This window comes from Colobus angolensis, unplaced genomic scaffold (assembly GCF_000951035.1).
Source record: "Colobus angolensis palliatus isolate OR3802 unplaced genomic scaffold, Cang.pa_1.0 Scaffold146, whole genome shotgun sequence".
NCBI lineage: Eukaryota > Metazoa > Chordata > Mammalia > Primates > Cercopithecidae > Colobus > Colobus angolensis.
This window is the reverse complement of record NW_012114555.1, coordinates 3,276,988-3,302,257: the sequence shown is the minus strand read 5'-3', so window position 1 is coordinate 3,302,257 and position 25,270 is coordinate 3,276,988. Positions and strand designations below refer to the sequence as shown.

The window sequence follows — 25,270 nt, the reverse complement described above, 5'->3', positions numbered from 1 at the left end:
ACACACGCAGGTGACACATGGCAGAGCAGGATGTCCGCAGCAGGCTTAGGACCGAGTGGTGCTAACAGCCCCTTTCCCTTTCCTCAGCCTGACGGTCCCAGCCTTTCCCATTGCGGACCTAGAGCCCAGACTCCCAGGACAGAAAGCTCCCCACAGACTGATAAAGCTGAACAATCCAGGCTTTGTTTCTGACAGCTTTATCCCCGACTTTCCAACTGGTTTTTATCTGTGTCTTCACGTCTCTGACCTCCTCAGCCTCACAGGAACTAGACTAGAAGGTTCAAGTTCTTGAGGAGAAGGCAGGAGCGGGGGAGCCTCGCTAGTCCCCACTTGCGGGAATCTCGTGCGGACCGAGCCCGGGCGGGAGAGGGCGCGCACCAGCCAGGCTAGGGCGCACGGGGCGCCAAGGGGCGCGAGGCGGTTCGGGGCCGTTCGGGCCTGTTCGCGCGGCGGGGCCCGTCGGAGCTTTTCTCTCGGCAGCTTGGTTGGCCGCCCGTCTTCTCCGCACAGCGGGCGAAGTCTCGATGGGCTCATTAAGGCGGCAGGTAGGCAGTGCCCCGGCGGTGGCGGCAGGCGGTCCTGGAATGTGCGAGGGGCGTGATGACAGCGGCCGCCGGCCTCTTTGCGCAACACCTTCGGCATATATACCCGGGGCGCTGCGCTCCACCTGGCCGCCGCCTCCAGCCCAGCACCTGCGGAGGGAGCGCTGGTGAGTACCGCCGCCGGGGCAGGGGCGCTTCCTCGCTCTTTCAAGGACTTTGATTCACTTAATTCTTGTAAATACCCCTCGATGCTGACTTCAAGAAACTTGGCTGGCTTTGGGCCACAGAAGTGAAAAAACCAAAGCTTTCCACAATGTTCAAGCTGTTTTCTTCTTAATGTTACGGTTACTGATTTTATTACAGCTCTTACTGCTACACTCTTACTATTGACAGTGTTATTAATCAACCACACTTGAGGATTCTAAAATGATCACTGTTTTGAGAGTCGTGGTTTGGAAGAGAAAGACCCAGGGGATAGAAGGCTCCACCCAGGAATCAGGATGGCTAGGCTCTTTGTGGCTGGGTCACCAACTAGCCATGTGACTTAACGCTAGTCCCTGTGAGCCCCTGGGCTGCCGTCTTCCACCCTTTCTAAGAAGGGGAATGCGACAGCTCAGGACCATGAAAATTCTAGGTTTGTGGTGGCTGCCTGGTGATGCGACACTGCCTCCCACCCAAGTGTGACTTCCATGTGCTACAGTGCTTGTTTGCAGTTATTTAGGGTACCTAGGAGACAGCCTTAGTTTGTTTCTATTAGGGCCCGTGGCCATCAGCAAAGGGTCAGTCCTTCAACTGTTTTGGGGACCAAAGCCCACAATTTCTGTTTTCCAAGCCAGAAATGGGTGAGCTGGCTGAGGAGATGACTTACAAAGAGATGTGCACAGAAGTGGTTGGCTTCGGGGACTGCGCATCCTCAGGCCAGAAAGTCGGGAGCTGCATGGCATGGAGGTAGTTCACGTTCCGTGGAGCGATGCCTGCCACGGGTGGCTCGCACTGCGCTGAGGAGAGTTGGAATCTCGTTTTCTTTGAGGAGGTCCCTTTCTCAAACATGTTTATTTCATGGAAGCAGCTTCTAGATTTCATCACTCTGAGTCCCCTCTTCCTGTTCAGGTGCCCCAGGGGGTTTATGTGTTAGCCCTGATCGCTCTGGGCCTTGTTGTTCTTTCCTTTTTCCTTCTTCCCTTGTGTGCTGGCAGTTCTTTAACTTGTCCTGGGTTGGGTGTTCTTGGAAAACTGTGCCTGTAGGAGTGGCCCTTGTTTCAGATTGCTTAAAAAAAAAAAAAAGAAAATAAAAAAGACTGCTTCTTTTGTCTCATGCCAGCTGATCATGATCTTCTCTGCTCTTGTAATTTGGGAAATGGGTGATAAGAAGGGCGTGCTTTGTAAAAGGACTGGATACTAAACAAATTGCCCCATCCAAAACTCTGCCCAGATTGCTCAACCGTCTCACTGAAGCAAGTGCCCTGTGGTATGAGGATGGGCTTCTGATTGTTGCTGTTAGACACAAAGGGGACACAAAAATAGCCCGAATTCAATGTAATGAGGAAAACAGCCTCTCAGAATCAGAGTGCTTTGGAATAAACTGGGCTTTAATAACCAGTTTCAGGCATCTTCCATCCCTCCATCCTCACCCACACCCCCACTTCCATTATGGGGACAACAGGGAGCAATCAGGACATCCAAGGGAATTTATTCATCTCAGTGAATTTTAAAAATGCAAAGGTACAAAAAGAGGGCTATAAAAAGATTGCAGTATGTTTAAGATGTTTATATTTACAAATTTAACTGCTTTAACCGCCCCCCCCAATACAATGCAGCATAACTGATATAGTTACAAGTTATTTACAGGATTGATTTTAAGATGTCAAAAATACAAATTGATAGTGCATGGTGAGGGTGAGGTTTGGTGATATGGCCCAAGTTTAAAGTGATAGAATAAATGTCTTTAAAATTATATTAGTGTGTGACATCAAAAATGTAAACTGAAGTTATGTAGCCATGTGAGGCCCAGGCCAATTGCTTCTTTGACTCCTCTCATCACTACCACCACTGTGTCCTTGAAGAGATTATTATTAACAGTAACGTAGGGACAGGGTCTCGCTATGTTGTCCAAGCTGGTTGCAAACTCACAGGTTCAAGGGACTCTCCCACTTTGGCCTACCAAAGTACTGGGATTACAAGTGTGAGCCACCATCCTTAGCCTATAGGGGTGATTATTTTTCCTTGTGATGGCTGTAAGGGAAGCAGAGGAAAAAGAGACATCACCCTCTTGGGAATTTTTGAAGCACGGAGTCATTCTTTCAAAGTACAAGAAAGTTTTCCTGGGTGTCCTGAGAACATCGGCCTGCATGAGGTTGAAATGATCTCTGCAGTGTTTGGTGCCTATGTGATCTGAAGCAATTAACCTCTCTGTGGCTCAGCTTTTCCCTCTTTAGAATGAGGATACTGTTCATTCTAAAGGAGACTCTAGTTTACATAGATACATGAAATGCTGTGAGTAAATTTGTGCACCAATTTGCAAGTGCCAGGCACAAAGTCCTTAATAAACACTGCTGGCTACCATGCGCCTGGCACTGTCCCATGTGCTGTGGATACAGTGGCCATACTCTACTCCCTGTGCTGGTGAAGGCCACCATCTGGTGGGAGACTGTGTGTCCATGTCCTGGTTCCTCGCAGGACCGCTGCCCTGGGCTTCCTCTTCTCCCCATTTCTTCAGAAGGCCTTGACTGCTACTCTGAATACAAGGGGCCCCGGAACAGGTCTTGGTTGGAGAAGCCCAAACAATGCGAATGTAAGGGTTGGGTGATTGCCAGGTGCCCTACGTTCCCCTGCTTCCCAAGTCTGAGACAAGTCAAGAAAGTTCCTCTCCTGGGTCTTTGAGAAAGAATAAGAGCTCTTTCTGGCAGTGGGTGCCCATGTGGTACAGGAAGTGGAGCCAAGAGGGTGAGGCACACAGGCAACTCAGTTATAGAGGCCAGTGTGGGCAGCAGGGGAGCCCCTCCCTGGGCTTTAGTAAAAAGCTTCCAAATGATGACTTCTCCCTTCCTCTGCTGCTTCTGGTAGGTGGCAAGAATGTGCTGGAGTGAGGCCTTGGGAAGGCTGGGAGAAAAGAAGGCAGTGGTTGCACCAGGTCTATGGGGGTAGGAGAAAGGCTTCAGAGGGCCTCAGAGCTCCAGGGTACATTCTCTGCCTGCACCATGTAATACCCACCCCCGTCCCACCCTCCTCCCCCCACCCCCAACTGCATGCTCCTGCTCAGCCATTGCAACATTCTTGGGCGGGCATTTCCAGCATCTGAATGACCATGTGGGAGTGACCTGCAGACATGCCAGTCTAGCCAGCTATCCGAAAACACTCAGAGCCCTCAATGTGCCTAGACCTAAGGTCCTTGGGTGCCCTGGTGCTTTGAGGGCTGGAGAATTCCTCCTCCCACCTTTGCCCCTCGCTGTGAGGTCTATGGAAAAGCTTCTGGCTTTGGAGCCAGCAGTCTTGGGTTCATATCCTGACACCAGCTCCAGGTAGCTGGGGGCAAGCTTCTTTGTTTCTCTGTGCCTCAGTTTCTTTGTCTGTACCCTGAGAAGAAAAACTCCTTCCTTATTAGATGTAATGAGGTCACAAACTGCATAGGGCACTCCCCTGCCACAAAACAAATGTTAGCATCTTTCTCTCACAGGCTTTGGGTTCATTTATTCAAATACTGACTGAACTTCACTACCAGGTTGAACATTGGAGATGAAGAGCTTATGGTGTAGGGTACACACAGTGCACCCACAATGCATTTCCACATAATAAACACTCTTGTTTATTGTTCATGACACAGTGCATTTCCACATTGTGTCATGAAGAATGAACAAGAGTTCTGAGTGTTTATTCTGCCAGGCACCATGCTGTAGCCTCACCTACACTTATTAACCAATTAGTCCTCGTGACAGCTCAGTAAGCGAGATGGTATTGTCCCCATTTTTGAAATGATGAAACTGAAGCTCAGAGTGGCTCAGGGTTGCATGTAGTGAGAGGCAGGCCTCTGCAGAACCAGCCCTCCCCCACTGTGAGTCCCTCTCTCCAGGTATCACTGAGCCATCTTACCTTTGTGGGTTTAGGGGTTGAGTTGCATCTTTTAAAAGAATTTGAAAATTTTAGAAGAAAGTTTAAAAAATCACCCACAGTCTCACCACCCACTTTAACCCCAGAGAACATTTCTGGATCTTGTCTGCCTTGTTGAGATGATGCTGTGAATGGGAAAAAGAAGTGCTTTAGATTCACGGTTTATCTAAAGCATTTTCCTGTGGTTTTACTGATGCAGTATAACCTTTTTAATGGCATGCCCTTACAATGTATGGACATACTCTAGTTAGAAGGAGTAATTTCTCTTTTTTTATTTTATTTTTTAACACTGTAAATGATAGAGCAGCAAATATCTTTCTGGTCTACATCCCATTCATTCTGTCATAAATATGCCTGGCAGAGCTTAAGACCTTGAAGATGAAGTAATGAACAAGACAAAGTCTCCTTTTTGGTAGGGTTTGCAGTCTGGTAAGCAGGAAATAGGTTGAAGAGGAAAGGGGTCAGGTGGACTCACGCTCTAGAAAGCCCTCTTGGAAGAGGCGATCAGTGCAGTTTAGGTATTTTTGAGAGCAAATATTCCTAGCTTCCTGATTCCTAGAGTGAAATGACTGGATCACAGATGTGTGATGAATGTAAGGCACTTTGGATAGTTTACTAACTTTTCCAGAGCTTCTAGCAGTGTTCAACTCATAACATCTTTTCCAGTATAGCATAATAAACTTAAATTCTTTTTGCTACTTTGATAGTTGTCACTGTTTTAGTTTGAATATATTGGATTGCTTCTTTGTTTTTGTTTTTGTTTTTTTTTTGAGATGGAGTTTCAAAAAAAACTTTTTTTTTTGAGATGGAGTTTCACACTTTTTGCCCAGGCTGGGGTGCAATGGTGTGATCTCGGCTCACTGCAACCTCTACCTCCCAGATTCAAGTGATTATCTGGCCTCTGTCTCCTGAGTAGCTGGGATTATAGGTGTGCGCCCCCACGCCTGGCTAATTTTGTGTTTTTAGTAGAGACAGGGTTCCACCATGTTGTCCAGGCTGATCTCGAACTCCTGACCTCAGATGATTCACCCGCCGTGGCCTCCCAGAGTGCCAAAGTGCTGGGATTACAGGCGTGAGCCACTGCACCCAGATTAGATTGCTTCTTTTTTAATAGGCATTTTAGCCATTTGTTCCTTTTCTGTGAATTGCCTTTTTCCAGTCCTTCGGACTGCTTTGTCTAATGGACAAGGACTAATTGTTTAATGTCAAAGAAAAAGGACTGTAAGGACTGGAATGTGAGGTGTGTCAAGTGCTATGTAACTGAGAAAACTGAAAATGGATTGTAGGAAGGTCTTTTTTAAAGGCTGAAAAGAATGTGGTTCTAACAAAGGATGATTAATCCAGACACCATTACATAGTAATAATTGCTGCTATTTATTGGATGCCTCCTCAATGCCAGTCACTTTCTAGACTTTTAATTTCACCATTAGTCTCATAACCCTGCAAGAACTGTTCCATTTTATAGATGGATAAACTGACAGTTTATGCTCAGAAGCATAAAGGGACTTGCCTAAATACACACCCACTAATAGGTGGCACTGCTGGATTTTAAAACCAGGTCCATCACACTTTTCACAGAAGCCCTGGGTTGTAGGTAAAACACGCAGATGGTATAGAAACACTTGCATACACACACACACACACACACACACACACACACACACACACATATATATATATATATATTTTTGAGACAGAGACTCACTCTGTATCCCCCATGCTGGAATACAGTGACGTGATCTCAGTTCACTACAAGCTCTGCCTCCCAGGTTCAAGCAATTCTCATGCCTCAGCCTCCTAAGTAGCTGAGATTACAGGCACCCACCACCACCCCCTGCTAATTTTTGTATTTTTAGTAGAGACAGGGTTTCAACATGTTGCCCAGGCTGGTCTCAAACTTCTGGTCTCAAACCGCCCACCTTGGCCTCCTAACGTGCTGGGGTTACAGTCCTGAGCCACCTCGCCTGGCCACTGCATATATATTTACATACACACTAAGTTGTATAAATCTGTTAAATTCCACTGGAAAAAGTTTTGCATAGATCTGCAGTGCACTTGTCTTGATATAAGAAGTAGATGGGGTTCCATTGAAGGGTTACGAGGATTTGGCATGCTATGAGACAATAAAGATGAATGGGCTTGCACCCTGCCTTCTTTTTTTTTTTTTTGAGACAGAGTTTCACTCTTGTCACCCAGGCAGGAGTGCAATGGTGCAATCTCGGCTCACCGCAGCCTCTGCCTCCCAGGCCTCCCAGGTTCAAGCAATTCTCCTGTCTCAGCCTCCCGAGTAGCTGGGACTACAGGCATGTGCCACCACGCTGGCTAATTTTTGTATTTTTAGTTGCCATGTTGGCAAGGTTGGTCTCGAACTCCTGACATCAGGTGATCCACCTGTCTCAGCCTCCCAAAGTGCTGAGATTACAGGCGTGAGCCATGGCACCCGTTGCTCCCTGCTTTTGACTGAAGGAGAGAGTCAAGACAAAAACAAGTTTAAGAGATTAAAGGTGGTGCATGCAGCTCACTCAGCATTGTAAGAAGTAGTTTGCTTTAGTGACTGGGTGAGTGAGGCGGAACCACAGACGACTGAAACATGGCGCTTAAGATGCCACACTTAGGGGGCATAAGTATGAAATCCTTCCCTTCCTTTTACTGCTGCCTCCCCCTGAACTCCCCACCGAGTAGACGCTTTGCAAACCGATGATTCTTCCTCTTATAGCATCTCGGTGCACCTCCTTTCCATGACTGCTGCTTTAAACTGTTTTCTCATCCACAGACCATGGCTCCCTGGCCTGAATTGGGAGATGCCCAGCCCAACCCCAATAAGTACCTTGAAGGGGCTGCAAGTCAGCAACCCATCACCCCTGATAAAAGCAAAGAGACCAACAAAAGTAAGTGTTGATCGTTTGTCTGCAGATCGGCCTCTTGTGAGGGGTCTGCAGGAGACCTGGGTCTGATTCCTCATGACCCCTTTTGCTTGTTTCAGCAGATAACACTGAGGTACCTGTAACCAAGACTGAACTTCTGCCCACCTGCTCCACAGCTACACTGTTAGAGGAGCCCACTGAGGCGGACGACCCCTGGAACCTACCCACTCTTCAGGACTCGGGGATCAAGTGGTCAGGTAAAAGTGAAGCCAGCTGAGACATTCAGGAAGGAAACAGGAAACTTCTTGTGGTTCACGGTGTCACCATCCTCGTGTTCCTCCCCCTTTTCATTGTTCTGATGCCCTTGAAGCAAGGGTCCTGGCTAGGGATGTCACCTTCCCATCTTCTTTTTTTTTTTTTTTTTGAGACAGAGTCTTGCTCTGTCTCCCAGGCTGGAGTGCAATGGCGCGATATTGGCTCAGTGCAACCTCCGCCTCGTGGGTTCAAGCAATTATCCTGCCTCAGCCTCCCGAGTAGCTGAGATTACAGGCTAATTTTTGTATTTTTAATAGAGATGGGGTTTCACCGTGTTGGCCAGGCTGGACTTGAACTTCTAACCTTGTGATCCATCCACCTTGACCTCCCAAAGTGCTGAGATTACAGGCATAAGCCATGGTGTCTGGCCACCCTCCCATCTTTGAGGTTGAGTCAAAGCATGTTGGAGTAATCGGGGGTCATTCATTCAACAAGTGTGCCAGGCACTGTGGTTGTAGCAAAGATGGAGATTGTCTGGCTCCTTATAATTTGCTGTGGGAGAACAGTTTCCAGGTACTGGTTTGGAGATGCTGTGGATACAGTGATGAACAGAAAAGGCCCCTCTTCTCAGAGAGATTTCAGAGGGGTCCCCTCACCCAAATATGGGCATTAGGGAAGGTTTCTAGAAAAACAAAATATGCAGCCAGACAGCTGGGTGCAAGCAATCACTGTTTCATTTCCAAGTGTATGTAGGGCAGAAGGTCTGTCAGTGAACTAGACAGCAAGGAGGAAAAAGGAGATTGGGGTGTGGGGTGGGGAGGAGAGGTAGGAAGGAAAGAGCTGGGAGGGGTAAGATGAGAACCATTTTAAAAGCCAGTGGAGTAAACAGCAGTTAACAATGTAGCATCCCAGGATGTATGATGCCCCAAGCCCTCCATAAATTGAGGCTGATTGCTGCTGTGCAGCTGCATTCTAGAAAATACTCTGTGCTGTTCGGAACGTGACAGCCATTATCTCCGACCCTGCACTTAGCAGGTGGCGAGTGCTGTTAACTGCCTCACTCAGCGACACTGTGGCTCAGCTGAGCATGGAGCCTGGTTTTTCTGTCGCAGACCACATTGAACTCCTCCTCCCAAATGCAAATCCTTTAGAGGCACTTTACCAGGGGTTTCAGCTAAATGGACCACAGTGGTAACTGCTTTGAAAGCTACAGCGATGGCTGTGTCCCATCTGTAAGCCTCGCTAGACATAAGAACTTATGGCTGCCAGGCTGGGAAGGGAGGGGAGGCAGGGGGAGCTCTGAGCTCATTGCCAAACTTCTCAGTGTTTCCAACACTAAAAGTTTCATGCCTTTCTCTCTCTCCCCCCACCATCCCCCTACAGAGAGAGACACCAAAGGGAAGATTCTCTGTGTCTTCCAAGGGATTGGGAGATTGATTTTACTTCTCGGATTTCTCTACTTTTTTGTGTGCTCCCTGGATATTCTTAGTAGCGCCTTCCAGCTGGTTGGAGGTAAGAATGAAAGACTGAGAGGTCTGGGGGTGAGGGGCGTTATCATGAAATGTGGTTCCGAGAATAAAACTCAGCCAGCCCTCTCCAGCTGCAGCCTCCTGGAGTGTTTTAGGACTGGAACCCACCTCAGATCATTTATGAAGTCTATGCTTTCCGTTAGGGAAGAGAAAACCGAGGCCTATACAAAGGGCTATGACTTGGCCCAGGTGGCTTAGGCCAGGAACTGGGGCTAGAGCCTATTCCAAGCTATCAGTCAGTTGAGTTTGTCCACAAACCCCAGGCAGGAAGTTGTTTGACATAAAGACTTAGCTGAGGAATTCCTATATCCTCCCCACCAGAGAGAATTCTGGAATGAGAAAGAGTGCCCTTTCAAAGGTGGGCCCTGGCTGGGGGAAGGACAGAGCGCCTTCTCTGGGCTAGAGGAATCTGGATCCATTGTAGTTACCTACACAGGCCTCAGGGCTGCGTGTGCCCATGCAGTGTGAGAACCCAGAAGTGAAGTCACCATGTGCTTGGTTACCTTGGTACCTCAATGGTGACATCAGAAACAAACAGGTAGCACTCTGAGTGTCTACTGGGCGCAAGCATTTTTGGGGGCCCTCTATCAAACATTCTTTCCCAAAGCCCTCCCGTTTACGGAGAGATCACGGACCAGCCCTGAGACTCACGGCCTGTAATTAGCAGAGTAAGATTCAATCTCAGATCTGGGTGTCACAAAGGACCATGGATTTCTGCAACTCTTGGTGCCTCTCTTGGGAACCCATCTGTGTGACTTGGGACAGCTGGGGAGGTGGGCATTCATAGGAGAGCATGAGGGGCAAAAATTTCCTGAACATTGCTTTTTTTTTTTTTTTGAGACAGAGTTTCATTCTTGTTGTCCAGGCTGGAGTGCAATGGCACGATCTTGGCTCACCGCAACCTCCGCCTCCTGGCTTCAAGCAATTCTTCTGCCTCAGCCTCCTGAGTAGCTGGGATTAGAGACATGCACCACCATGTCTGGCTAATTTTTGTGTTTTTAGTAGAGACGGGGTTTCTCCGTGTTGCTCAGGCTGGTCTCCAACTACTGACCTCAGTTGATCTGCCTGCCTCGGCCTCCCAAAGTGCTGGGATTTCAGGCATGAGCCACTGCACCTGGCCTCCTGAACATTGTTTCTGGGCTCCCTGGTCCATGGGAACATTGGCTATGGGCTTTCCTGTCTGGTTATCTCAGACAAGTCACCTGCATCCTCTAGGCTTCCATCTTCTTTATACAATGGACTTGGGAATGCATTGATGGTCTCAGGCACACTCTTGAGGATAACTCTCCCAGCATTCAATTACAGGCCGGTGCTAGGGCTAAAGGTGAATAGAGAGATCTACTCTTGGAGGATAAATCTGAATTGAGTATACATCCCAGAGACATCCAGGAGGCTCACTGGCACCCACTGGTCCCAGTACAGAGTTGAGGCTGGGTTCCTGAGCACAGAAGGGCTTGCTGACCGAGGAGTGTTTGAAGAGTGGGAGGATGCAGGGTGAAGGAACAAGAGTAACCAGGGGCTCACAGTGGGTCGGGAACCAGGGCAGAGAGACAGAGACAGGAGGCACGTGTGGGCAGCCAGTGGGTTTCCTGCCTTATCAAGGCAGCACTGGGAAGAGACATGGGGAAGCAAGATTCCCTGGGTGACTGCCGGGATGGAGACTGGAGGCTGGACTCTCCAACCCACAGCCAGCTGGCCTTAGATGGAGGCTTCTGTTTACTCATTGCCTACCTAATCCCCCTCGATCACGTTATGATTGTTATTTGTTTTTTTCCCAGGAAAAATGGCAGGACAGTTCTTCAGCAACAGCTCTATTATGTCCAACCCTTTGTTGGGGCTGGTGATCGGGGTGCTGGTGACCGTCTTTGTGCAGAGCTCCAGCACCTCAACGTCCATCGTTGTCAGCATGGTGGCCTCTTCATGTGAGTCAGGGCACCCATGAGCCCACCTGCATTCCAGACACTCTTCTGTCTATCTGAGGGCGGGAAGGGGTGGGCAGGAATTCACTCTGAATATGTCCAGGCCTTGTTACCGTTGTCTTCCTATCTTGTCCTGGCTACAGTGTGTTCCCCTCTTGATCCAAGGCAACTTCCTGTTTCCATTTCAATGGCAGGATCTGAACGTAGACCCTGCTGCTGGAGTTCTCAGCTCTGAATTCTCTAGGACTGTGCTTTCTAGACCTGTAGCCACTAGCCACGTGTGGCAATTTAATTTTATTGAACCTTAATTGATTTAAAATTAAAATATAACATTTAGTTCCTCAGTTGTACTAGTTACGTTTCAAGTGTTCAAGAGCCACCTGTGGCTGGCAGCTACCCTACTGAGAAGTAGAGACATAGAACATTTCCATCACTGCAGAAAGTTAGTTCTTTGGGACAGGGCCACTCTCAGGGCTAAGAAGAAAGACAACTAATCTCATCACAAATTGCTCTGGGACAACTGAGCTTGGGGAGATGGCACACTAAACTTGTACCTACCTGATGATTGCTGCGGCTAGGTTGGACAGACTCTCTGAGGGGGACCAGTTTGAACTGATTATTATCATTCTTTGCTTTATTTTCTTTTTAAATAGAAATTTGGGTCTCACTGTGTTGCCCAGGCTGGTCTCAAACTCCTGGGCTCAAGTTATCCTCCCACTTCAGCCTCCCAAAGTGCTGAGATTACAGGCCTGAGCCACTGCCCCTGGCCAGAACTATTTTTCTTCCCAAGCCAGCATCATAGCCAAAATTAACTAGAATGTTTCTGGTCCAGTTAGAAAAAGATATTACACTTTCCAAATATTTTACTTGTTTATGTCAAAAAAAAGTACAGCAATATGCTGATTTTGTTTGAAAAAGTTACACTGCCTGGAATTAAGTGTCTGATACCTAGCACAGAAATGATGCTTCCTGGCTGGGCCCAGTGGCTCATGGCTGTAATCCCAGCACTCTGGGAGGCTGAGACCAGCCTGACCAACATGGTGAAACCCTGTCTGTACTAAAAATACAAAAATTAGCTGGATGTGGTGGCACGTGCTTCCAATCTCAGCTACTCAGGAGGTTGAGGCAAGAGAATCGCTTGAACCTGGGAGGTAGAGGTTGAGCTGAGATCGCGCCATTCCATTCCAACCTGGTGACAGAGCAAGATTCGTCTCAAAAAAAGAAAAAAAAAAAGGAAAGAAATGATGCTTCCTTAAAAGCGAGTCTTTGTGCCATACACAATTGACTCACCTGTACATGCAAGCCCTGGCACTCCACCTAAGTCCTTAATCAGTGGGTGCCTCCTGGTCTCCTTCAGGCTAGCCTTGGATCTGCAATAGGGAGGAGGGAGGAATCTAGAAAGGCACTTTCATCAGATTCATAGTGAGGTGCATAGTGAGGTGCAAAAAAAAAAGTTTAAGAATTCACTTGCATAGGGGATAAAAACTACTTCTTTAGAGGATATCAGCATGGGTGACTTTAGCCTGCCTCCAAGCTGCCTTTCTAAGCTTGCTAATGGCACTTTTCCATCCTCTAGTGCTCACTGTTCGGGCTGCCATCCCCATTATCATGGGGGCCAACATTGGAACGTCAATCACCAACACTATTGTTGCGCTCATGCAGGTGGGAGACCGAAGTGAGTTCAGAAGGTAAGAGGCTCAAAACCAGCCTTTGCGATATCAGCTCTATTGTTCTCGGCCATGTTGTTGTAACTACTTTTAACCAGTCAAAGATAACATGCTTATCAGGTTCATTCCCAGAGTTCCTAGAAGTAACCACGGGGAGGTATGGCTAGGGTTGGATCACATACTCAGCAGCTGATTAGACTCAGCTCTGTGATCGGCAGAGCAGGGATGATACTATCTATCACCACTGCGTTGTCATACGATTAAATATACAATCCAGCAGGTAAGTGTTCAGAGCACCCAGCACATTGAGTTCACTAAATAAATGCAAACTCTAGCTAGAAACTTAGCCGCTGGGTGGCGGAATTGAAACAAGGCCAGTTAGAAAAGTAGAATTTATTAGGACTGGGGGTGGTGGCTCATGCCTGTAATCCCAGCACTCTGGGAGGCCAAGGCGGGCTGATCGCCTGAGGTCAGGAGCCTGGCCAACATGGTGAAACCCCATCTCTACTAAAAATACAAAAATTATCCAGCCATGGTGGCAAGTGTCTGTAGTCCCAGCTACTCTGGAGGCTGAGGCAGGAGAATCTCTTGAACCCAGGAGGTGGAGGTTGCAATGAGTCGAGATCATGCCACTGCGCTCCAGCCTGGGTGACAGAGCGAGACTCCATCTCAAAAAAAAAGAAAAAAAAAAAGAAAAAATTAATAAATAAATATTGTTTTGTTTGGTCATAATTATAACTTATTAAAACTTCCACTTTCGGTCAGCTCAACCCATTCCACCTTTTCTTTGTTCTTCACTTACAAGTTAATAAAAAACAAAATGCAACTTCTGGCATGCATAAAATCTGAAAATAGAGCAAGTAGACAGTTGGAAACTCTTTTCTTTCAAAAAGGTTAATGTGAAAATTGTTTCTCAGCTTCTTCTAGCTAGGTTTTTTTTTTTTCTTTGTTTTTTTTTTTTTTTTTTTAAGGGAAGCTGTTTCATTGAAGACAACATCCAGAACAGAGTTTTTTAAATCTGGAGATAAGACAGAATTGAGCAGGAATCTTTGAACCTCCTCAGATGGATGCAAAATATTTTAGCCTTGTTTCCCATGGAAACTATTCATGTTTCATCACTTTCAAGATCTTAAAAAAAAAAAAGTTTAAGAATTGAGTTGCGTGGAGGTCTTTTTAAGTTAAAGTTTTAAAAATTGCTTTGGGGATTTATGACTTCTACGTGTTTGGAACAATTGAAAATTCCTCATAGAGGGCTTTGGTTGCCTTCATACTGGTCCCCAGCTTTCCAAAAGAAGGTAGGCTTCAATATACATGATACAAAAGTGCCGTTGATGCAGTTCTTCGAAACAGTGATTGCTGAGCTAATTATTCCAGCCGTAACATGCTTGCTGGCCCGCAGCTTCCTCATCTGGCCAACGGGAATATAGATACCAGCCACTTTGGGGATTGCTATGAGAGAACAGAAATGAGATTGCATACATGTGCACACTTCCATAGGTGACACCTAGCAGAGGGTGGCAGATGATACAGGTAATGACCCACCTCACATGGTGCCCACTTGCTTAGTGACTAATCTGGCTGTCGGGGTTTCCCTCCCATAGAGCTTTTGCAGGAGCCACTGTCCATGACTTCTTCAACTGGCTCTCCGTGTTGGTGCTGTTGCCTGTGGAGGTGGTCACCCATTACCTTGAGGTTGTAACCCAGCTTATAGTGGAGAGCTTCCACTTCAAGAATGGAGAAGATGCACCAGATCTTCTGAAAGTCATCACTCAGCCCTTCACAAAGCTCATTGTCCAGGTAACTTGGCTCCTTCAGAGAGAGAAAGAGACAAATTTCCTATCCACAACATCCCCTGCCTGAGCTGACAGGTATAGAGTGTCTACAACACTATTCTGGTCCTGGCACAGTGGCTCGCCCTTGTTTTCCTAGCACTTTGGGAGGCTGAGGCGGGTAGACTGCTTGAGGTCAGGAATCCGAGACCAGCCTGGCCAACATGGCATAACCCCGTCTCTACTAAAATACAAAACATTAGCTGGGCATGGTGGCGTGCACCTGTAGTCTTAGCTAGGTAGGGGGCTGAGGCAGGAGGATCGCCTGAACCCCGGGAGGTTGAGGCTGCAGGGAGCTGAGAATTGTGCCATTGCACTCCAGCCTGGGTGACAAAGTGAGACTTTTTGAAAAATAAATGGAAGAATAAACACTACTCTGTAGCTGCCTCTGGAAAAGGCCAAGGGAGGCAGAACTTTAGGGCCACCTGATAGAGTGACCTTGATGGTTACTTTGACTTCCATGATACGCCACCTTTATTGGGGTGGAGGTGCTTCTTAAGACTGGACACTTGAGACCACTTTGTTCCCAGTACTGTCCTCAACACCAGTGGACTTAATAAAGTATGTTCTACCCTTTCCTGCCGAGAGTCATCTCAGCCCCTTCTCCCTGGGTCCTTGCTAGGACCTTGTGTTTTCACTCTTACTGGTTTTCTTGGCCATTCAGTCATCCAGAAAAATACCTACTGCCTACTCCCTAGATATCAGTGCCTCTGCAGATAGAGCGAGTCCCACTTTGCCTCTCTGGGGCTCATAGTCACATTTATCTCCTTAGAGCCCCTCTCACTGCAACCCCCCGGGTTTCTGTCCTAAATCGGTTCTGAGGATGTGCTGATGGTCTCCTGTCTACTGTTTCCACAGCTGGATAAACGAGTTATCAACCAAATTGCAATGAACGATGAAACCGCGAAAAACAAGAGTCTTGTCAAGATTTGGTGCAAAACTTTTACCAACGTGGTACGTTTCCAAGATATTCCCGGGTGGGTGAACCTTTGCATCTCAACATTAAGCCAAATTTTGCCTTCAAGGAACTTAAATAGAAAGTCAGGGGAAAGAAATATTGGGAGCTCCTGAAAAATCAAAAGTGACCAGTGAATGCCTTTAGAAAACAAGTCCCTGGCCGGGCGCGGTGGCTCAAGCCTGTAATCCCAGCACTTTGGGAGGCCGAGACAGGCGGATCACGAGGTCAGGAGATTGAGACCATCCTGGCTAACACGGTGAAACTCCGTCTCTACTACAAAAATACAAAAACTAGTCGGGCGAGGTGGCGGGCACCTGTAGTCCCAGCTACACGGGAGGCTGAGGCAGGAGAATGGCTTGAACCTGGGAGACGGAGCTTGCAGTGAGTGGAGATCATGCCACTGCGTTCCAGCCTGGGTGACAGAACGAGACTCTGTCTCAAAAAAAAAAAAAAAAAAAAAAAGAGAAAACAAGTCCCTGAATGAATGCTGAATGTAGGTAAACAGTAGGACAGACAGACTCCCTTTTGCCCCATCCCAGGGATACATTATTCCTGGTTTGTTATTTCCATGCCTCTTGGACAAGGCTTAGCTCTGCCTGCCATTCTGTTCTCATTTTTGGAGGGACTTGTGGAAATAGTCCAGCATGCCCTATGGGTGTTGGCAGCAAGTATCCTCTCTCTTACTTTCCAGACTCTTCCAGAGTATTCTCCCTGCTTGGGCCCAGAGCATTCATGCCCTCTGTTAGGAACCTACCCAGCCTGCTTTGCACCTGGGTTGTGGCTTGCCCTTGCTTCTGGGGTGTACGTGTATTTTTTTTGTGGGGTGCTAAAGACTGGAGACTAAAATAAACAAATTAGATGTTTTTAAATGGTGAAGGCTGATTTCAGTTGTCCTCAGTTATTCTAAGAGATTTCTAATAAAGGTGACAAGTCTTCAAGAGAAAAGAACTGTTCTGTTGGGACCACACTACATGTACCGTGTGTGGTGTCTGTGCCTGTTCATTCCCACCCCTGCCATTGCCTCCCATTCCCCGCTAAAAGCCAACGTTGTGGGCATTTGTCATGTTTGTCATCCAGACCCAGATGAACGTCACTGTTCCCTCGATGGCTAACTGCACTTCCCCTTCCCTCTGTTGGACGGATGGCATCCAAACCTGGACCATGAAGAATGTGACCTACAAGGAGAACATTGCCAAATGTGAGTGGAGCTCAGTGGATTGGCCACTATGACAGGTGTTGTCTAGGGGTGACGTATTTATCCGTGTGAAGTCCCAGTAAGTGAAGAAAAGGACAGTAGGAGTCACTAAGCACCTGCCCTACATCAAGCAGGAGCCACATGCTTTCACAGCAGAGGAAACTATGGCTTAGGAACTGAGGTGACAGGCCCAAGGTCCCACAGCAAGGGCAAAACTGGAACTTGACGTCCATTTCCTTTGCCAGCTCCACACCACCTCAGAAAAGCCCAACAGATTCTATAGCATTTCCTCTACATACTTTGTTCAGACTCCTTTAGTCAATAACTCTAGGGGCCAGGCATGGGTGTCTCATGACTATAATCCCAGCACTTTGGGGAGGCCAAGGGGGGCCGATCACTTGAGGCCAGGGGTTCGAGACCAGACTGGCCAACATGGTGAAACCCTGTTTCTACCAAAAATAATACAAAAAAATTAGGCAGGCATGGTGGCACAAGTCTATAATTCCAGCTACTTTGGAGACTGAGGCATGAGAGTCGTTTGAACCCCAGGAGGCAGAGGTTGCAGTGAGCCAAGATTGCACCACTGCCCTCCAGCCTGGGCAACAGGGAGGTAGTTTGCCTCAAAATAAAATAACTTTAGGGAGACGACAACCAGATTTGAAGGAAGATGTGCGACCCACATAGAACAGATGTATTCACTCGATTAGTCCCCACTGTAGAGCGGGCCCCATTTCAGGGCACTGGGGCTACAGCACTTGAACAGACAGTGAGCTTGCATGATGCTCTGATTATTAAGAAACTGTAATGTTTTTTCCAACCCAGGCACCCTTCGTTATTCTAATTACTCCTTACGTATACTTTTGTATATCTCTGCTTCTCTCTTCCCACCCTCCCACCACATTAATTTTGAGCAGTATACTTTAATACTCTAGGTATGATTACCCCACAGAATCAAGTTAACATACCACCTGCCACATTCTAGGCTCTATATAATGGTTATATATTAATTCATATAACCATGTTTTGCTGGAATTATCTAGGGGATAAGGAAGGGGCTTTATAATTAGCAATGCCCCTTACTTTGACTTGCCCATCGAACCCCTCAAAGCATACTTATCATTAGTAAAAAAATTAGACCATCCACAGCGTGGTCTTTAGAGACAGAACTGGGCTGGGTCTGCCCCTGAGTAGTTGCGTGATTTTTAAAGTCATCACTTGATCTTCCAGCCTCATGCGATCCCACTGATTATGACATAATCTCAGTGGTGCCCTATGCTGCAAAGGAGGCTGAGGAGGGCTGTCTTGATGTGGGGCTGCCATATGTCAAACTAACAACCAGGAATCTGTTCGTAGGAAAGATAGGATCTGGGGGAATAAATAACAATCTGTAGCCGTGGTGACTCCATGCCCTCCTGACAAGGTTCTTTGTGGTCTTTTTAGGCCAGCATATCTTCGTGAATTTCCACCTCCCGGATCTTGCTGTGGGCATCATCTTGCTCATAATCTCCCTGCTGGTCCTCTGTGGTTGCCTGATCGTGATTGTCAAGATCCTGGGCTCTGTGCTCAAGGGGAAGGTTGCCACTGTCATCAAGAAGACCATCAACACTGGTAGGTACACTGCCCTCACTTGTGGGCCTTGAGGGATAGTGTCATCATGGCCACTGCATGGGGTGTGAGGGTACTTTAGATTCCCGTCTAGCAATGGCCTCTGCATGGAGTTTCTCTCTCAGATTGGATCAGCAGCAGAAGTGAGGATGTCATTCACGTGGAAATGTTCTTGGTGTCCTGGGTGGGGTCTAGGGAGCAGGCCCAAGCTTCCATTGCATGTTGGCAAGGTCCTGAGAAGGAGTTCCTATCTGGAGAACTGTGAATCAGGCCTTCCTTCCTAGTGGGTTTCCTGTATGCTCAGGGCTTTACTGGCTCTGTCAAGACGCCTTAGCAAAAGGATCCCAGGTGTCCACCCTCACCCCCACCTCCCTTCACTCTTGTGAAGGAAATGTGACATGTAAATACATCAGCATCTAGAGGTGGCCAATGAGACTGCTGGCCAAGAGGATTTCCTGCCAGGTAGGGTGTCCTGGCCAATGAGAGCTCACTAAGCCAATGACGTCATCACTCCATGACAATTCAGTTAAATATAGCCAAGAAAATTCACCCCCCACCCCAGGTTGTCTTGGGGGAACAGAGCAACTCTGAGTGCTTGTGGGAAATGCAGGGCCTGATCTGGTGCTGGTTGGGTGGAGGACTCAGTTAGTAGGCATGTTCCAAGCTGCTGCGTTTTCCTGATGCTCCTTAAGGCAGACATGAAGGTTGAAGGTCAATTATGGGTGCTAATGGGAGGCCAGGGCAGTGGAGGAAGCATGCTCTCAGCACTTTCTGGGAGGAGAGTGGTTACTTGGGTGGGTTCACTCTTTCTAACCTGACCTCCAGGGAGTCTGTGTTTTTGTTTCCATAACACTTACCTGCATCCTTGGTTTTTCCATCTGAATGTGTGGAGCAAAAGACAATGGGGAATGAAACTGGATTCTAAAACTCTACTCTGTAATCTGAGACCATATACGGGATGAGGAGGTGCCTGTACAACCTCACCCGTAAGCCCAGCTCCTGCCCCAGGCCACCAGCCCATTCCTTCTCCAGAGAGGCCGTGACATATCTTCCTTCTGCCTTCCAGATTTCCCCTTTCCCTTTGCGTGGTTGACTGGCTACCTGGCCATCCTCGTTGGGGCAGGCATGACCTTCATCGTGCAGAGCAGCTCTGTGTTCACGTCGGCCCTGACTCCCCTGATTGGTGAGTTATTCCTGAGCTTCTCCTTCTGGCCACCACTGCCATTTCCTGTCATCCCATGGGGCTGATGTGTTTGTGTTTTGTTCCCCCCAAGGAATCGGAGTGATAACCATTGAGAGGGCTTATCCACTCACACTGGGCTCCAACATCGGCACCACCACCACCGCCATCCTGGCTGCCTTAGCCAGCCCTGGCAATACATTGAGGAGTTCAATCCAGGTCAGGACTCAGGGCCCGGGGGCAGGGGCCCTGGGGGTGGGACCACACATGGTCTTGCAAACTGGTCTCTAACAAGAGCCAGGCTTTTCTCTGTGCTGTCCAAAAGATGGAACTGATATGTGGAGGGGAAGCCACGGGTAAAGTTTTCAGGACCTTAATATGAGAACAATCAAAACTATCAGTTCTGAGAGAGGCAGTAAGACTCCCATAACTGGTGGTGTTTTCAGCAGAAGTGGGGTGGCCCCTTGATAGAGATGTAGAAAGGGTACTTAAGAAGCACAGCCACCACCTCCCATCTCCTCACTGCCTCCTGTGGGGAACTTTACAATTAGGAGAACTCCTTGGCATGGACCATCTAGGTTACTTTGTGCAAGACTTTTGGGATTTGAATTTATTTATTTTATTTTATTTTATTTTATTTTATTTTTTTGAGCCTGTTGCCCAGGCTGGAGTGCAGTGGCACAATCTCCACTCACTGCAACCTTCACTTCCCGGATTCAAGTGATGAATTCTCCTGCCTCAGCCTCCCGAGTAGCTGTGATTACAGGCACCTGCCACCACGCCTGATTGATTTTTTTGTATTTTTAGTAGAGACGGGGCTTCACTACGTTGGCCAGGCTGGTCTTGAACTCCAGACCACATGATGCACTTGCCTTGGCCTCCCAAAGTGCTGGGATTACAGGCGTGAGCCACTGCACCCAGCCTGAGATTTGAATTCTTATCTCACCATTTACATCCCAAGTGACCTTTGGCAAGTGATCTAACCTGAGCATCAATGCCCTTATCTGAAAGATGGAGGATATAACCCCTATCTCATTAGGATTATTATAATGATCTGATGAGGCAAAGCAATCTATGCAACAGAAATAGAAATTCAAGCATATAACATACATTAACCGCATATGTCATCCTAAAAGATTTTAGCAGATACATTTTTAAAAGTAGAAACAGGCAGATTCATTCTTCAATAATGTGTTTGATTTAAACCATTATCACTTTAATATGCAATTAGTCTGTCAAAAATTGAGATATTTGATGTTGCTCTTTTCTGGGATTAAGTCTTTGAAATCTAGTGTGTATTTCATACTTAAAGCAAATCTCAGTGTGGACATGCGGCTAGTGTATTGGACAGTGCTGGTTCATAGCCTGGTCATGGTACTTTGCACCTTGGCAGCCTTGGAAAAGTGACTAAGCGCCTGGCCTCTGGAGCCAGGCTCCCAGGATGTGAATTTCCACCTCTTCCATGTCCCACCTGTGGGACTTGAGGAGCCTCCATTATCTCATGTCAAGAAATAATGGTTGCCACTCTGTAGAGTGTTTTTTGAGGATTGAGCTAATGCACAGTTGAGTGCTTCTGGCCCTCCCAGACATGTAGTAGGTCCTCATGGAAACCAGGTACCCTCTGGGCTGAACCGTAAAGACAAGGAAGGCCTGGAAGGCCTGAGACTGTGCTACCTGTGATGCCTGCTAGCTTACCTCTCCGTCCCCTCCTTCCTACTGCAACCCCCATTAGGCAGCAGGCCCCTCACCTGTCCAACCTCTTGTGTTGCAGATCGCCCTGTGCCACTTTTTCTTCAACATCTCCGGCATCTTACTATGGTACCCGATCCCGTTCACTCGTCTGCCCATCCGCATGGCCAAGGGGCTGGGCAACATCTCTGCCAAGTATCGCTGGTTCGCCATCTTCTACCTGATCATCTTCTTCTTCCTGGTCCCGCTGACGGTGTTTGGCCTCTCGTTGGCCGGCTGGCCGGTGCTGGTGGGCGTCGGGGTTCCCGTCGTCCTCATCATCATCCTGGTACTGTGCCTCCGACTTCTGCAGTCCCGCTGTCCACGCGTCCTGCCCAAGAAACTCCAGAACTGGAACTTCCTGCCACTGTGCATGCACTCGCTAAAGCCCTGGGATGCCGTCATCTCCAAGTTCACCGGCTGTTTCCAGATGCCCTGCTGCTGCTGCTGCCGCGTGTGCTGCCGCGTGTGCTGCTTGCTGTGTGGCTGCCCCAACTGCTGCCGCTGCAGCAAGTGCTGCCAGGACTTGGAGGAGGGGCAGGAGGCGCAGGGTGTCCCTGTCAAGGCCCCTGAGACCTTTGATAACATAACCATTAGCAGAGAGGCTCAGGGTAAGGTCCATGCCCCAGACTCAAAGACCGAATGCACAGCCTTGTAGGGGGAGGCCCAGACTGTCAGAGGTGCGGGGATGGGCCTTGAGTTTTGCATGCTCTCCTCTCTCCCCTTCCTGCACCCTGCACCCTTTCACCACCTCGAGGAGATTTGTTCCCCATTAGCGAATGAAATTGGTGCAGTCCTACCTAACTCGATTCCCTTTGGCTTGGTGGATAGGCCTGCAGGGCACTTTTATTCCCGCCTCTGGTCACTCAGTAGTCTTTTACTCCAGGAAGGCACAGGACAGTACCTAAAGAGAATTCGAGAATGAACCTGGCTGGACGGGGCTCTAATCCTGCACCTAGCTGGGTTGGTCAGTAGAACCTGTTTTCAGACTCAAAAACCATCTTCAGAAAGAAAAGGCCCAGGGAAGGAATGTATGAGAGGCTCTCTAAGATAAGGAAGTGTATTCTCCATGACTATCAAGCTCAGGCCTCTCCCTTTTTTTTAAACCAAAGTCTGGCAACCAAGAGCAGCAGCTCCATGGCCTCCTTGCCCCAGATCAGCCCGGGTCAGGGGACATAGTGTCATTGTTTGGAAACTGCAGACCACAGGTGTGGGTCTATCCCACTTCCTACTATTCCCCACATTCCCCGTCAGGGTTTCCTCATGTGGACAGGTGTGCTAGTCCAAGCAGTTCACTTGCAGTGTCCTTGTCCTCATGCTTCGGGAATGGGAGCCACACCTGAACTACAGAGAGTTCGGGCTGGATACACGTGCTCACCTACTGCTCTTGTCTTCCTAAGAGACAGAGAGAGTGGGGCAGATGGAGGAGAAGAAAGTGGGGAATGGGTAGCATAGCCTTCAGGGGATATGGTTTATCTGCCAAAAGGGCCTCAGGTTCTTAATTTAGCAAACTAAGAAGCCGAATTAAAAAGCATTATGGCTAAAGCCTAATGCTCCTCTCTTGGTCAGATAACAAAAACCTTCCCTGTTGGATCTTTTGAAATAAAATGTGCAAGTTCTCCAGGCTCCTAGCCTGCATGCTCCCACCTTGAAATCCAGGGAGTATCTGCGCCTGGAATAGCTCTCCACCCCTCTCTGCTTCCTAACTTTCTGTGCAAGATGATTTGCAGGGTTTACTTCCTTCTTTCCATGCACCCACCCAATGGAATCTCTTTCCAAACATTTTTCCATTTTCCCATTTTCCCATAGATGGACTTTGATTAGTTGTCCTCTCTCCATGCCTGCAAAGCTCCAGATTTTGGGGGAAAGCTGTACCCAACTGGACTGCCCAGTGAACTGAGATCACTGAGTCCAGTGGAGCACAAGTATGTCCCCAGGTCAAAGGGGTGTGCTCCTTCTCATCCTAGATGCCTTCTCTGTGCCTTCCACAGCCTCCTGCCTTATTACACGACTGCCCTCGCCCCACCCTCAACCATTCCAATTCTTCCCGGCCAGTGAGCTCCAGCCTTATCTAGGAAAGGAGGAGTGGGTGTAGCTGTGTGGCAAGACTGGGGCCTCCCCCATCCCAGCTTCTCCACCATCCCAGCAGGTCAGGATATCAGACAGTCCTCCCCTGACCCTCCCCCTTGTAGATACCAATTCCCAACCAGAGCCGAATACTCAATATTTATAGTCACACCCCTGTACAGCATTTTTCATAAATTATATAGTAAACGGTCTGGATGATTTGTGCTTCTAGTGCTCTCATTTGGAAATGAGGCAGGGTTCTTCTATGAAATGTAAAGAAAGAAACCACTTTGTATATTTTGTAATACCACCTTTGTGGCCATGCCTGCCCCACCCACTCTGTATATATGTAAGTTAAACCTGGGCAGGGGCTGTGGCCATCTTTGTACTCCGGTGATTTTTAAAAATTGAATCTTTGTACTTGCATTGATTGTATAATAATTTTGAGACTGGGTCTCACTGTATTGCTCAGGCTGGTCTCAAACTCCCAAGCTCAAGCAATCCGCCCTCCTCAGCCTTCCAAAGTGCTGAGATTACAGGAGCCACCATACCAGGCCTGATTGTAATTTTTTTTTTTTTTTTTTTTTTACTGGTTGTGGGAAGGGATAAATAAAATAATCAAACCCAAAAGGAGTGTGTTGTTTTTAATTACAGGGAAATAGGGACCTCCTTGGATCTATTTTATAAAGAAGTGAGGTCTCTTCCCTTACCGAATGTCACTACCCACCACTTACTATCTGACCCTCTAGCTGCATAATTTGTGGAGCCTCTTGTTCAAAAACCTGGGGAAAAGTGTAGTTTTATATTGTGCAATGCCAATTTCAAACACAAACATAAGACCTGTTAACTCGCCTGTGGAATCACTGACATGACGTAGCTCTTACGTGTGGCTCACACATGTATTTTATTCCTAAAAGAACAGTGAGAGCATTGCACAAAACTAACTCAATTGTTTTCATTTCACTAACTTTTTTTTTTTTTTTTTTGGGACGCTGTCTCGCTCTGTCGCCCAGGCTAGAGTGCAATGGTGTGATTTCTACTCACTGCAACCTCTGCCTCCAGGATTCAAGCAAGTCTCTTGCCTCAGCCTCCCAAGTAGCTGGGATTACAGATGGTTGCAACCACACCCAGCTAATTTTTGTATTTTTAGTAGAGATGGAGTTTTACCATGTTGGCCAGGCTGGTCTGGAACTCCTGACCTCAGGTGATCTACCCGCCTCAGCCTCCCAAAGTGCTGGGATTACAGGCGTGAGCCACCCTGCTCAGCCTGATTTCACTTTTTGTACACATTCTGCCAATGCTCTCTGCCTTCCTGATGAGTAAGGAAGAACTGAAAGGAAAAAAAGCAATGGGCCACCCTTTTCAAGCTAGCGTTTTTCAGCCTAAGTGAAAAAAACAGGATAGAGTTTCTTGGTTGTTCCTTGCTTGTTTCCTTGGAGTGCCACTACCTTTTTGCTGCATTCAAAGAAAGTTCTGGTTTGAATGGAAAGTATGGCCTTTCAGTGCTGTGCGTTCTGACAACCACCTGTGCTAGTCAAAATAATAACATGTTGGTTGGGTGCGGTGGCTCATGCCTATAATCCCAGCACTTTGGGAGGGAGGCTGAGGCAGGTGGATCCCTTGAGGTCAGGAGTTTAAGACTAGCCTGGCCAACATGGTAAAACCCTGTCTCTACTAAAAATACAAAACTAGGCGGGGCGCAGTGGCTCCCACCTGTAATCCCAGCACTTTGGGAGGCCCAGGTGGGTGGATCACGAGGTCAGGAGATCAAGACCATCCTGGCTAACACAGTGAAACCCCATCTCTACTAAAAATACAAAAAATTAGC

The 25,270-nt window shown here is 47.8% G+C and overlaps 1 protein-coding gene across 3 annotated transcripts; it reads left to right on the top strand.

Annotated features, from left to right (window-relative positions):
• Positions 1-424: 424 nt before the first annotated feature.
• SLC34A2 (solute carrier family 34 (type II sodium/phosphate cotransporter), member 2) lies at positions 425-24,072 on the top strand. Of its 3 annotated transcripts, none has more exons than XM_011935642.1 (13): positions 425-709; positions 7,420-7,534; positions 7,633-7,767; positions 9,149-9,277; positions 11,073-11,216; positions 12,790-12,901; positions 14,482-14,677; positions 15,568-15,663; positions 16,745-16,865; positions 18,303-18,470; positions 19,534-19,650; positions 19,742-19,866; positions 21,419-24,072. In XM_011935642.1, the coding sequence occupies exons 2-13, from the start codon at positions 7,423-7,425 to the stop codon at positions 22,031-22,033; spliced, it is 2,070 nt and encodes a 689-aa protein (XP_011791032.1). In that variant the 5' UTR covers positions 425-709; positions 7,420-7,422; the 3' UTR covers positions 22,034-24,072. The 3 variants fall into 3 exon arrangements, with proteins under 3 accessions (XP_011791032.1, XP_011791031.1, XP_011791033.1); XM_011935641.1 differs by having other exon boundaries at positions 638-709; positions 7,630-7,767; XM_011935643.1 differs by lacking the exon at positions 425-709 and adding an exon at positions 1,290-1,384.
• The last annotated feature ends 1,198 nt before the right edge of the window (positions 24,073-25,270 follow it).

Bases quoted from the DNA above. Each gene is read 5' to 3' on its own strand.
- SLC34A2 (XM_011935641.1), top strand. From the start codon at position 7,423: ATGGCTCCCTGGCCTGAATTGGGAGATGCCCAGCCCAACCCCAATAAG. The intron at 9,278-11,072 runs GTAAGAATGAAA...TTTTTTTCCCAG, and splicing joins CGCCTTCCAGCTGGTTGGAG to GAAAAATGGCAGGACAGTTC. The intron at 11,217-12,789 runs GTGAGTCAGGGC...TCCATCCTCTAG, and splicing joins CAGCATGGTGGCCTCTTCAT to TGCTCACTGTTCGGGCTGCC.